This window comes from Tetrao urogallus, assembly GCF_951394365.1.
Source record: "Tetrao urogallus genome assembly, chromosome: 1".
NCBI classification, from domain to species: domain Eukaryota; kingdom Metazoa; phylum Chordata; class Aves; order Galliformes; family Phasianidae; genus Tetrao; species Tetrao urogallus.
The window spans coordinates 138,565,958-138,580,035 of NC_136813.1; the positions used below are offsets into that span (position 1 = coordinate 138,565,958).

Below are 14,078 nucleotides of genomic sequence, written 5' to 3' on the forward strand. Positions count from 1 at the left end.
GTACTGATCTACTTTCAACTTATTTTACCTATTTCCTAGGTAGACTTTGATCAATTAAAAATGCAAGCTTTGGTTCAGAGATTTTCTGTTCAGAAGTATGAAGCACAAGTAGTGATGTTTCATGTGTACTCTACTGTCTCAAGGGGAGGGTTCTTGGAAACAGTTCCAGCAGGCATCAGAGACCCAATAGGTTTGGGAAGTAATATAGCAAAGCAATGTTGGATGATAACATTTACTCAGACAGCTCAGAAATGAGGCAAGTCCCCAGGAGTCCAGAGGCCTTTAGCCAAGCAGCTGCAACAGAGCCAAAGAAGAGGAATTCTTCGAGCCTATGTCTCACTGTCATCCCAGGGTGACCACATGTGAGCCCAGGATAGCTGTCTAAAGCAGTCATGGGCAGAGGTTGAATGTGTGCAGTGTGTGCATGGGGCTGGGGTCCCAGCATTGGTGTGACTCTCTGTGCTAGGGCTGTCCTTTACCCTTCAGAAGAAGGTGGGTGAGCAGGACTTGCTGCTACAGGACAGAAAGCAGATCAATGGAAGTGGAGTAAATGAGCCCCACCGTGATTAGGGATTCAGATTGCACATACTTATCCTGGAACAGCTTGCTATAAAATCCACCCCCAAGTCCTGCTCAGGGGAAAAAAGTAAAGCAACAGCAAACAAAGTGTACTTGTTACAACTGATACTGTGTACAAGGAGTTCAATGGAAAAATAGGTCAACGAGGCCATTCTTACTGATATTATTTGAAATATGATCTGCTGTGTATGACCACGCATTAAATATTGGGTCAAACCTTCAAACTTGCATGGATTCAGTAAGGTTTAATAATGGAAAACAGGTGTTCACATTAGCAGTTTGTATGGGATATTATCCCCATAGTTGTCTTACCCAGGCTGTATGTCCTGCTCTTCAATTTTTAGGCTGGAATAATTTGTGATGTTATGAAAGTCGTGACTCAACTGCTTCCCAGCAGCGTGCTGACCATTTGTAAGAACTGATTTTCCTGGAAGTCATTACTTTGGAGTGCCATTGTCAGCTGCACACATCCCCTCTGTTCCTACCATCCTTTGTGGTGCAGATTTGCCTGTTGTTGTGAGCGAGGATGTTGCTACCATTGATGCACACTCTATCAGCTTTTTCCATTCTCTTCTTTCTTTTCTCTGTTGAATTGCAGTTTCCTTTGTCTTCTGCGTGATGCACTGAAAGAGGCTGGGAAATTTATCATGGTTGTTTTTAATGGGTTTTTAAGGTCCAGCACAACAGATTGAATTGATTGAGGAAAATTTCCTGGAGCTGCAGCTTTTTTTTTTCCTATTAAAAATATTTTTATCTTTAGAATTTTTCTTAAAAAAAAAAAAAAAAGACAGTTTTTCCTTCTAGTCCCATAACAAAGCCCTGCTTTCTAATGTTTCCACATGGTCAGATATTAGCCATTTCCCGAGATAATTTAGTTTGGTCATGTATACGGCTAGCATTTTTATTGTAAAGAATTCTGCTAGTGTTTTCATGATAAATGCATACAGCGTTGGGAAATGACTTTTATTGGGCTTAGTGTGCATTTAATATTGCATTAACAAAATTAAGCGATTTTGCGTGTGTGTAGGTCTTAAAAATGTATAGGAAAAAAGTACACTATCATAGGTATGCAAGGATTTAAAACAAATGAATCTCTCCTGACTGCATTTTGTATGCTGTAGCATAAAAAAAGTACATTCCCAGGAGCTCAGTAGGTGGTTACTATCCTCTTTTCCTTTGTTTCAATGTTTTTTGAAGGCAGATCAGGAAAGAAAAGCAAATCCCAGTGCCTGCCCCCCTCATGGCCTGCCTGGCAAGCCCCTCTGTCCCCAAGTAAGGCTGTCTGGGGTTGGCTGGCAGCTCTGAGTTCGTAGCACATGAAGCAGTGTTGTGGTGTGCCCATGGCTTCCCCCTCATCAAACCTTGCTTTCATTTGCTTATACTTCAGGTATCTTCAGACTGGTAGTCACAGGCAAGTTAAAATGCCTTGTTTCTTATGTAAGAAAGCAGTGTGTGCCTGTGTGGTTTGCTGTGCAAAACTCAATTTGGCTTACTCATTCCATTGTGTTATGTTTACAATGCAGAAAATCAGTATATTGAGTCTTATCTATCTTGGAGGAATTAAAATATTCTAATATTAAGACATTACGGTTCCAGAAATGCATGGATCTGCATTAATGTAAGCAGAGCAAAGGAATAAAAAGTGATGGTATGCAATATATTGCAGCACTCTCATTGATTTAAGATCAAAATGCCACTAAGATGGGGTGGACAGAAAGAAAATTATGTCTACGTTTATTTCAAACACATGCAGAAACAAAACATTGTATCGTTCACTGCTGCTGATCGTATATACAGGAGGCAGATGAGCTGTCTTGCCTAGGAAGAAATCAAAGATAAAGTACAGAATTAAAACAAACAGATACAGCCTACTGATTTTGAATGCTTCTGTTTCCAATGCCGCTTTTGAAGATATGTATCAGGACATGGCTTTTCAGCAGATAGAGATGCTTGGTGTTTTCTGAGAGCTGTTTCTTTCCTTTAGGGCTAAAATAGCTAACCCGAGTGGGAGATGTGAAAATCTCTAGTCACACTTGACTCCTGGCCACAATAGCAAAGTACAGATGAATGTTGTGGCAATGCAGCCTTATGGATGGTTTTTGTTTGTACTCATGGTCCTCGTGGAGGAAGAAAAATAAAAGTCTCTGTTTCACTGAGGTCAGAAATGCTTTATGAGAGGCAGATGTTGAATCACACAGCTTTGTTTAGTTTTCTAGAAGAGTGTTTGCTTATGTGAGGTTCAGTGATGAGCATGGAACTAGCGACTTCATTAAACCTGAGGTTTTATTACAGCCAACCTGCTTTGTAGATTGCTGTATCGCCATGTCACCTTATCACAAATTATATTTGAATCCTTCGACATCTCCCCAGTTTCATTTACTCCACATGGTTGCACACATGTTTTTGTCCCCCATCCCCAAATCTTCCCTGAAGCCTGCAGTGCACACGTGCTCTCCTGCTTCCTAGGACACAGAGCATCCTCCCTGCTTTCACTGCTCCGATTGGTCCCCCCTGCTTTGCTAGAAAACAGCACTATGCTGCTCGCTCTGCTCCTTCATGTTCTCTGAGCTCTGTTTTTCTGAGTAGCTTCTTGGTCATATCCCTCATCTACAAGCGTGCTGTGCTATCTCCATTTATCTTGCATGAAATGGCTGCAGCCTTGCCACGCTTTAACTTCCTGTTGCTTCCTAGAAATTACTTGCTTGTCTGTCAAGGGAAACTGCTTTCAGCTCCAGACTAGAAATCAGGATATGTGCTGAGCACATCCGTCTTCCTTCCGTTCTTTTGGTTATTTATTTATTTATTTATTTATTTATTAATAAAAGACAGAAAAGGCTGTCCCTTATGTAGCTGGAGTAAAACTGTCTGCTTATCCCCAGCCATCTTGTAGCCTTACCGCTTTTCACAGTGCACTGAAAAAAATAGGTAATGCTGTCGAATATAAGTAATACGATCACACAAATCTATATACGTGAACGCTGTGTAGATGGTTTCAAGGAGAGTTTGGAAAGACAAAGTTTGCAATCTCCCAGATGTTGCCTTCCCTGGAAATAGTAATCCAGTGTTCTGGAAATAGCAACCTGGTGGGTTTTCTCACAAAAAAAAAAAAAGAGAAGTTTGGTACTGAATGAGGTGCAAAGAGCCCAAGATGGGGCTGCTCTCACACTGCTGTGGGCTCTCAGGCCCACAGAAAGGCCAGGCACAGAAATATGCTGAAACACACAGGAAACGTCTGCTGCAGCATCACATGAGGTCAGTCAGGCATACTGTGCTTTAATGAGCGCAGACAAAACAAGCTTTGGTGAAAATGTCACAGTCTAAACATGGGTAACAAAACACAGATTGATACAGTCCAAGCTTGGTGGGAAGCGCGGTGGGAAAAGATTTTAGCAACCTTCTTCTGGCAAACTTGCCAAGAGCTATAAGCATTCTGAGCATCCCACAGTAGCAATGGCACTGTACTTCCAGGCAGGAGAGCCTGGTTTCTTACTAATATCACAGCACTTCTCATTTCCAGGAGCATCCTATAAAAGGGATCCCTTATTTACAGGTTTCATTTCGCATTAATGAAGTGGCATACTGATGCTGCTAATCAGCAGCAGTGAGGTGGCGCAGACCCATGGAGCTGTGATGGTGGCAGTCGCTTCAGCCCAGTCGCCAGGATAAAAATAAATGCCAAGCCCTGGCAAGGGAAGCTCCAGCTGCAGGGAGCACAGCACCCCACCAGGCTCTGCAGTTCTCCTGCCACGTGCCTGGAACAAGGAGAAAAATGGCTCTCCTGTCCCCACATTCGTCTCCTTTGCTGCTTCTCTTCCCTATCTCTGAGCAAGGACGTGAGATTTTGTGCTTGCCGTGGCTGAAGCTTGCACCTGGATCTGGACTAGAATTTCTTCAAAAAATGGAATGGACACAGATAGCCCAATTGGCTTCCGTAATTCAGAAGGCTCTTTTTTCTTCTCTGTGTCACTTTCTGAGCTTAATCTGATCCCTTGTTGTTCCCAATATGTGTTAAATTCATGAATGAATGAATTCACACGGCTGTGTGGAGTCTGTATCTTCTGTGCTGCTCTTGGAAGGGGAAGGGGCTGGTAAATGAGGGGGAGACATGAAAACTCAGCTGGAGATAGAGATGCCCAGAAACAGGCCTTACTTGTACCATGTTATAAGGGTCCAGAAAAACGCTGTCAGCTCTGCACCATGCAATGAGCAAAATTAGTACCCCTGACCCTTATGCACCCCTTCTGACTTGAGATATCCTATGAATCTCCGTACTGCTGAGTCTGTACTGCTCTTGTACCACCAGTCTCACACCTGATGAAGGAGGAGCTCCTTTAAATGTGGTTCTGCTTTTACTGGTAGGGAGAATACAACTAATCCCAGCATTTTTCTCCTTTCTTGATATTTCCATAAGCATGCAGGCAAGCAGAGGTCTTTTGGCAAGGTGCAAGACTGAGATAGTGCAGAGGTTCTTGGTATGGAGAAGATAGCGTTTGTAATCCTGGGTATATGGACAAAGAGATTGGTGTAGAGCAATACAGGCAGCACAGAAAGCATCTGCGAGAGCCTGGGCATCTTGTTACGGCGTATTTCTAATGCAGTCAGGAATTAAATTAATAGTTGTGTGTGCTTATTTTGAAGCTTTCATGACATGAAAAGAAGCGTGCAGTTCATTGAAAAAGGAAATGAGGAACTATTTATTCTTAAATAGAAATCACTGTGGCCATATCTTTTTCATAAATTTATACAATGGGTTGGATTAGTCTTAGGCTAAGGCATGTGTGTGCTGGCGGAGCTGCACTCTGTGCCTGAGACTGCTCAGTGCTACCGGTGCTCCGTTTCCATTTCCTAGACAGATCACCTCTGTCTAGGATGGTTTTTTTCTTTACGCAAAGGTGATGTGCATTTCTTAGCTCTCTGTCTGGAGCTACTTGGCTTGTGACAGCTCAGCAAAGGATCTCCATTGCTTGATGTCACAGCAACTTATTTTCTGTGAGGGTGACAGAGCACTGGAGAAGGCTAACCAAAGAGGTGGTGGAGTCTCCTTCTCTGAAAATAGTCAAAACCTGGCAGACTGTGGAACCTACTGTAGGGAGCCTGCTTTAGCAAGAGGTTAGCCTAGGTGATCTCCAGAGGTCCTTTCCAACCCCTATGATTCTGCGATGCTGTGATTCTTTGGTGTTGCAGCCTGGGCCTCAGGTGAAGCAGCACAAGAGCAGACTCCCGGTTTTCTACCATGCTTCCCAAAGAAAACTAGCCCCAGATGGATTTGGAGATGAATGGCAGCTGAAGGACTCTGGTCACACAGGGAGTCAGTAGGAAAAAAAAAAGGGATGGTTGGCAGTTCCCAGCTCCTCCATCCCTGCCTGGATCTCAATCCTGCAGCTGGAAAGCAGAGAGTGATCTTTGTTTTCCATGCTGTTTGTTGCTTGTGGTTATTTAAACTGTGGGCTCTCCAGGCTTTCTACTTATGTATAACTCCTACCATAAGGAGGGCCCAAGGATTGTCAAGGCCTCTAGCTGCTAATATAACACAAATAATAATTGAACTGATAGGTAACAGGCAATTTTTTGTCCTTTCCTTCCCTTTCCTCTTGGACCAAGTGACCATTTCTGTGAAGACTGTATTTAGACTTTCCAGCTGTCAGTTTTGTATTGCTCAGTGTGAGCAATACGGTCTGAGTTGCCTGCAAGAGCCAGGAGGGGACAGCACTTATGACAAATCAATTTGCTGACCTCTGAAATAATTAAGCAAGCCTCGAGTCCTGTTTTACACAAGCAATGTGCTATTCATTTTTTGCATTTTTCTGCCTGCTGGGAATGGGTACCTCTAAATAATACAAGCAGAATGATTAAGGAAGATTTTTTTTGTTTCTGGAAGTGTCTCCTGAGTAAATTATCCTTTTCCCATGAAAATCCATGAATTTGCATACTTTTTTTTTCTTTGCTCTTCCCTGACAAGGGTGTAGATAATAAACTGTTTTTATTTTATTTTATTTTATTTTATTTTATTTTATTTTATTTTATTTTATTTTATTTTATTTTATTTTATTTTATTTTATTTTATTTTTTTCCAGATGATCTTTGTGTACTTTACCACACTGCAGCATAGAAAACACAGGCTTATTTATTGCCTAACAGCATATATGTGTTTTATGATTAATGTGCGGTGTTTGCTATACACGGCACTAATAATTGATAGGGAGATCAAAGTCTTCTGTGAATTGACAGCAGCACTATAAACAAGGTGAAAAGGTTGCAGGTGTTTCCCATGCGGGTGCTATATAAAAACATATGGCCCTCTGCCACAACACGGGATACGTGCTCTCTGTCTTTCCCCATGCAGCAAGACAGTGTTTCTGTAGCACATCCACGGCAAGTGCTGGAAAGGAAGAGAGTCCGTTTGTGTGCTGCAGGAGGGGCTGCACCATGCCATGACGGTTGGATTAGATGATCTTGTAGGTCGTTTCCAACCGTGTGATTCTGTTGTTCTGTGTGCCCCTTGTTCCATTGCTCCTGTCTTGGCTCATGGCTGGATGTAGTGGTGTAACCACCAGGAACAGGGAGGTGATCGTCCCTATGCACTCAGCACTGATAAGGCCGCACCTTGAGTGCTGTGCTCAATTTTGGGCCCCTCTCTACAAGAAAGTTGTTAAGGCCTTGGAGTGTGTCCAGAGAAGGGCAACGGAACTGCGAGGGGTCTGGAGCACAAGTCTGATGGGGAGCAGCTGAGGTAACTGGGGTTGTTCAGTCTGGAGAAGAGAGGCTCAGCGGAGACCACATTGCTCTGTATAACCTGAAAGGAGGTTGCAACGAAATGGGGGTTGGCCTCTTCTCACAGATCACAGTAGGATGAAAAGAAGTAGCCTTCAGTTACGCCAGGGGAGATTCATGTTGGTTGTTAGAAAACATTTCTTCTCAGAAAGAGCGGTGCTGCAGTGGCACAAGCTGCCCAGGGAGGTGGTGCAGTCACCGTCCTGGAGGTGTCCCAGAGCCGTGTGGATGTGGCACTGAGGGACGTGGGCAGTGGGCATGGGGGGATGGGATGGTGGTTGGACTAGATCATCTTAGAAGTCTTTTCCAACCTTTACAATTCTAGGGTTCTGTCAGGGTCTCATGCATCTGTGACTTCTGTGGCCATGGACAAAGTAGGTGCTAGGAGTGGGGTGAGAGACCTGGACTGTAGCTCTGCAGAAAGCAGTGGTGGGGTATGCACAAAGCAGCGGAAATCTTTACTAGATTGCTGCTTATTCGAGGGGTTAAAAGAACTGATGATATCTACTAAATGGCTAAGTAATTGCAAAGAGGACAGCAGCATCCTGGATAGAAGTCTCTCCCTTTCATTAAGTGCTGCAAGAAAGATGATTGCCTGCTCCTGTTCCTACAAACGAAACTGCTTCAGTTGACTCCGTTTGGTATTTGTAGCCTCTGGAGTTATTAAAACACTCTGAATGCAGATTAACTTCCCATGCTTGATACACTACAGCGTAACCACCCCCTTGACCTTTGGTAAACATGCTGGAGGGCAGTCTTTTCCATAACTTCTGCTGGTGAATTTGTGCCCTCTGTTGAACAACTCTGAAAAACTCTTTGTGCAGCCCTCCCAGGGATGGTGCAGTGCAGGCTGCTTCCCTCTGGCACCAGCAACGTATGGGGTCTTGTCTCCCTCCCAGCCTCTGGAGAAAACTCATGCTGTCCTCATGGTGATTTACCAAATGTGCTCTATCTCACCTTCCAACAGATCTAAAAAACATAGGTGTTTTTCTCTGCTTCAGAGGGATGCATCAAACTGAAATTTAATAGGAATTTCCCTAGGAGAGTGGCTTGAATAACTGAGACCTTATCCACCCTTGAAAATGACAATTTTGTGTGTTGTGAACATTTCACAGGTGTGTTACAGTGGATTTCTTTCTCTATGGACAGAGTTACATTACTCTGTGGACACCGTGCTGCGTTCACACATTCTTGTTTCTGTGCAGGAGTGAGCTAGGTAGTCATGAACATACACTGAACGTCCTACGTGAGAGTATTACAAAGGTTTGGGCCAAGTGCTGTAGTGGTACTGTGTCACTGTAGTTAAAGGCAGAACTCTGGCATGTGGACAAGCCCTGTGAAAAGATTAAGCCAGAGAAAGTTAATAAAAAGTGGTGTACTAAATTATTCATGAATCCATTTGTAATGTACTTGCTGGGAGGCTTTTGTTTTTTCTCAAACTCTTATTTATTAAAATCTGACAAGAATATCGGGTTTTGTTCAATAATAAATCTAGGTCTCTGTGAAGCTGGTGATATCCTCATGTAGTAATACAGAATCAAAATGGAGTTACATGTTAAGGGTGCATATGTGATTTATTTGGAAGAATAGATTATTGTTCAGAAGGATTTTATCTTTTACTTGCAATTTGAAAATGAATTTATCGTTGTTTTAAAATATAGCTGGGAATGTGCTCCTGGTTTTGAGACTTGGGTGCTGCAGAAGATTTTAAGTGTATTAAAACTCAGTTAAGTGTACTTATGGTGGTTGTGGAGGTTCTGGACCAGTATTTGCTAAATCTGACAGTTCTTATGGTCCTGTTTCATACTTCATGGACACCATACTTAAAGCTTGTGGATTTTGTTTTGCAAACTGTGTCCATAAATGCCCTCTTCTTTCTATGTCCGTGAAAACATGAGATAAATTGTACTCAGAAAGTATTGGAAAGGAAAAAAAAAAAGGCAGGAAGAGAGTTTTACTGATTGGGGTACAATAGAAAACAATAATTTGAGTGCATTAGCTGTAGAAGCAGAACTGGGAGTTTAGAAGACTGGTCTGAGCTGGAGAATGATGCATACATTTGTTTGCATAAACTTGGCTTACGAGTCACTTTCTTGTAAAAACAGGTTGAGCAGAACATGCTCCTGAACCATACTTTAGTCCTGAATACAAGTACAAATGTATTGTGACACAAGTGCTCTGAGAGTACCATCCTCTTACTGCCATGGATTGCAGCTGGAGCTCTGCAGCTTGAAGTAAGCTAGAAGTATCATGTATACACACACACATAAGCCTTGCAGGATATCTAGTGTGGTGCTCAGGGTTAAAATATCTGGGTAGTCTTAATCAGCTTTTGCTTCAAGTTTGAATCTGGTGTTTGAGACTTGGTTGCTAAGAAAAGCTATGTGTTGGAGCACCAGTCACTAGCCATTAAATGAGACACTCAGTAAACCTGGGGAGGGAAAGAGAAACATGAAGTGTGAAGAAAGATCATCAAAAGAGGTCGTTATTTGTGGCTGATCGTCCTGGGTAGATTTGGAGAGATACAGACGTTCGCCTTGGAAGCTTGCTTTGCATTTTTAGCATCAGAAATGTACAAAATACATGAGGAAGGGACATGAGGGATATTATCATTTTTTGCCAAAGGTTGATCAAAGCACTATTTAAAATGAGACTTCAGCTCTTCCTTATGCAAGCTTAAAAATCCTGAAGAAAACTTTTGACCATTAAAAGATGGATGCTTTGCTATGGTTTAATAGACTAGGAGAGATGAGAGGCTTATTTTAATAGAGAATTAGAACCCACGTCTAAGGTACAAGTGAATCCTGTGGGTTTGATTTGGGAAATAACTCTTCCCTCTGGAAACCCACCAAATATGAAAATATGATCTCTTTCTTCCTGAAGAAATTTTTTTCTTATTCTTTTCTGACTTTTTTTTTTTTTTTTTTGTTATGAGTTTTGGTGGAATGGGGTCAAGATGGACTCTGAAACCTTGCTTTGGAATCAAGATATTTGTCTGACTTGTTTGCCCCTGGTGGAATCAGTGCTGCTGCAGCTTCATTGCCATGGGAACCTCCACTTACTAAATTTAATTTAGCCTAAGGTTTGCTTGTCTGCTCTGTTGCTGCAATGTAGACAGGTGATAAGCAACATATTGATATTAAGCTATATCATATCAAAATGATTAGGCAGTGCTGCAGCATCTGTGGTTCCACTCTTCTGCTATGCTCTAAGCTACCCAGCCTTCCTGCACCTGCATCCAGCTTCCTCCACTCTTCTGGCACAGCTGAAGCAGGATCACCTGTGTAATCTTTCTGGTCCAGCAACTGAGAAAGGTAGGGGCTGCAGGCAACCTTTGCTTGCTGATGGTGCTCCTTCCTGCTCTGCAGAGCAGCCAAGCACTGAGTGTCCACAGAAATACTGCTGGAGAAGGGAGGTCTGTGCCCTTTGGAACTGTGGCATGTGGTCCCAGTGCTTCTGTATCATCCACTGTGGTATCAAGTCCCCAGAGGTACAGGTCCTGGTGATGCAAGGCCAGATCAAACTGGGAGCAGGAAGATGTCTGAAACAGAGTGGAACTTGTCACCTAGTCTTGTCTTAAAGTTTTATTAGCTTTCTTATACATGGCAAACATTACAGGTTGTTGGTTTGTCTTTTTTTTTTTTTTTTAATTGGCATCATTTTGTGTTCAGATGGCCCTTCTTAGATGGTAATGATGAGCCTGTAAGTCTGAGATGCTCTCAATTCCAATACTTCCAGCAGAAGTGGTGGAAGTATGCATTTATTGCATCCACACTGTGGAGAAAGGTAAATTGTAGGCAAGACTTTGTCATGGAAAGGCATGTTGTATGGTTTGCGGCAGAATAATTGATTTTGTAGGTCTTCCACAATTGTTGGAGTTGTTTGTTGCTAAGGTTTTGTCCCTCTGTAGTTGAGTTTACTGATACTGCATCGCTTTGTACTGAATTTGGAACTGAGCAGTGTGTGTAAACCACTATGTTAAAATGTTGGCTAAGTATTGATTAATCAGTAAATGCTTTAAGCTATTTCCTTTAAATTCCGGGACCACACATCTTACTTTAATAGTTGAGAGAGATGAGGAAGGACACTGATCTGCACAATAGTACATACTTTCTGTAGTGTTTGTTCATGGTGAGTATTTTCAAACCAAGAACAAGATTTTAGGAATTGTGATGATTTTCTGGTTGATGTTATCTGCTAAAATGACTCTCTTTCTTGTAGATACTATATTGGTCGCCAGATGTTTGTGGTGATCTCTGCACCGGAGGTGATCAAGCAAATCTTAGTGACAGACTTCAGTAACTTCACCAACAGAACTGTAAGTAGATAGAAGGTCCTCTTTGTGGACAGAGGTGATAATACTGCTAATTTGAGCTCAGATCAGAAGCGGCCACAAGACAGCTGGAAACGTAGTGGGGGAAAGAATGTGGTTCAATAGAACTTAAAGGTTTAGAAACTCTATGTGTTTCAGTCAAAGATTTTTATTACCAGAACTCAGAAGATGAAAGGGACTGCCATTAAAAGAAATACAATACCCTTGTGACTGAGGCACCAAATAGATGTAGGAGAGAGAGAGAGAGTTTCAATATCCAGTTTTGCCACTTACCTCCTAGGAAAATCCCATACTAGCTCTTTCCCTTGGTTCTCACCCTGTAGTATAGGGACAGTATTATTTGCTTTCTCCTACTCCTGGTCTCCTTTGTCTATTTAGATTTTCTAGGGCGGGAATTGGCTGCTGGGGCCTCTCTCAGCTGATATAGGTTTCTTAGCGCTTTGAAAATAAAGAATAGAAAATAATTAAATTGGGATTTGCAAGGATTTATACATATACTGCTGATCACTTATTTTACTTATAGAAATATATATATATTGAAAAGCACTTTTCTGAGTTCTGGTTAGAACAAATAAAAAAGAGGGAGGGAATAGCCAGAGATATAGTAAATATTTCTGTTGGTTTCTCAACATTTTGTATCACTGTGACCACATACTGCCATCCATTCTTTTCTTCCTCCTGGCCCCTTTGTATGCGCAAACCTGCTCACGTAAACCTGCATGCATTCATGTCCTCAGGGAAAATTTCATCTCTGATCAGCTGTTTGCCTCCTCTGCCCCTCTGATCCTCTCCGCAGCCAGTCAGTTTGTTTGCAGATTGCTTGTCTCCTTTGCTTGCTTCTTCTGCTACATGAAGTTCATCTTGTGACTACTTGTATCTTATTTAATAACCACTTGTACCAGTCACCTTGCATTCTGCCTGTAACTCACATCTAAATGGAAGAATCAGTGTGCAAGCTTCCTAGGCTGAAGTTGTTGCATACTGTAACATTCTTTTCCCCATTTTCCCTGTATTCAAAAGAATTTACTGCCCGTTTCCTTCTTCAGTCCTCATTCATGTAACCTATTTCTTCCTGTCTACATGCCTTTCTCCTGTGTATTTGGTATGAGCAGGTTGTTTGCACTATTCACAGCTGTAGCTGATGCCTAAACAACACCTTTTGAAACTAGAGATCATTCCTTTTAGGCTATATTCAAATACTCACTCTGCACTTAATTTCAGTCAGTCTCACCATTTGAATATATTGGCTGAATTTTACTTTCTCTTCAGACTTTTGTGGTGGGAGGTTTATCTCTCTCTTTTGGTTGTACAGCCATCTGTCATGGTCTAATACTTGTTTTCCTCTCAAATTCAGGTAATTCAGATCACTGTAACCAGTCTCTCTCCCCTTTTATTTTCTTCATCAGAGATCAGCTAAGTCTAGTTGTCTGTGTAGATTCATATCTTGTCCATATCGCTTGACTGTCCTTGAACCATCTGTAAGTTTTTCTGCACAACACCCTCCTTTCTGAATGAGGAGCTGAGGCACAGACTGGTTGATATCCCTGCTACCTACCAGCAAGCATGTGACATATGTCCTACCTTTCTCTTTAAGAAAAGGAACAGTTTTTCCCCCTGTACACTGTTACTAAATCTGAGTTGCTCAGTGCCCATAATCCTAATTCAAATGAACTTGCTTTATCTTGTGTACTTTTATCTGCTCATTCCATGGTCTTTTCACATAGCTGCAATCTTTGGGTGTTACCTTTTACTTTCCACTTTGTTTCTCTTCTTCTACCTTTTAGTTATCATTAGTAAATGATAAGCAACCTTCCATTTCTGGGTCCTTCCACATTTGGCTTGGAAATCTTTTTTCCATCTTGAATTTTCATACTGGGTGCTCTCTTTTTCATAAATCTCTCAGTGAGGTGTTCTGATATGCAGTATACTAAGGATTCTCTGTGTGTTAATAAATAGTGCTGTACTGTATGTAAGGAAGGTCAGCAGATTTTGTTCAGGTATAATTTTGGTTGTAAGTGAATACTGATGGAAAGGTGAGAGTAGGGAAAAAACAGTTTCAAGAAAGAGATCCTTCTCATATTGACTGGATAAATGTAATTTTAAGGCTTTAATAATGTTCTGTTTATACTTGTAAAAACTACTGAAAGCAAGCTTCTGTACTTCAAGCGAGAGTCAGTTTGATAGGAGAATTCAAAACACAAACTAGATCTCTCTGCCTTATTTTATCCATTCCTTTCCCAAATGATGTGCTGTTGAGTGGTTATAGAATTGGCTTTGGAGTCAGTGCTGTTCACAAATTTAAGCTAATACATTTCAATCCAGACGTGGTATTCACTTATGTTGTTGTTTAACGTGGTAAGCAGATAAACACCATGCAGCTGTTCACTCGCTCTCC

The 14,078-nt window shown here is 41.8% G+C and overlaps 1 protein-coding gene across 1 annotated transcript in view; it reads left to right on the forward strand.

Moving 5' to 3' along the window:
• TBXAS1 (thromboxane A synthase 1) overlaps positions 1–14,078 on the forward strand; it is a gene marked incomplete at both ends in the record, with an annotated part of 227,428 nt that overhangs the window by 85,732 nt on the left and 127,618 nt on the right. The window contains one exon of the mRNA XM_079549659.1: positions 11,572–11,668. Within this exon, the coding sequence (XP_079405785.1) occupies positions 11,572–11,668 (97 nt within the window). The remainder of the gene's footprint in view (positions 1–11,571; positions 11,669–14,078) is intronic.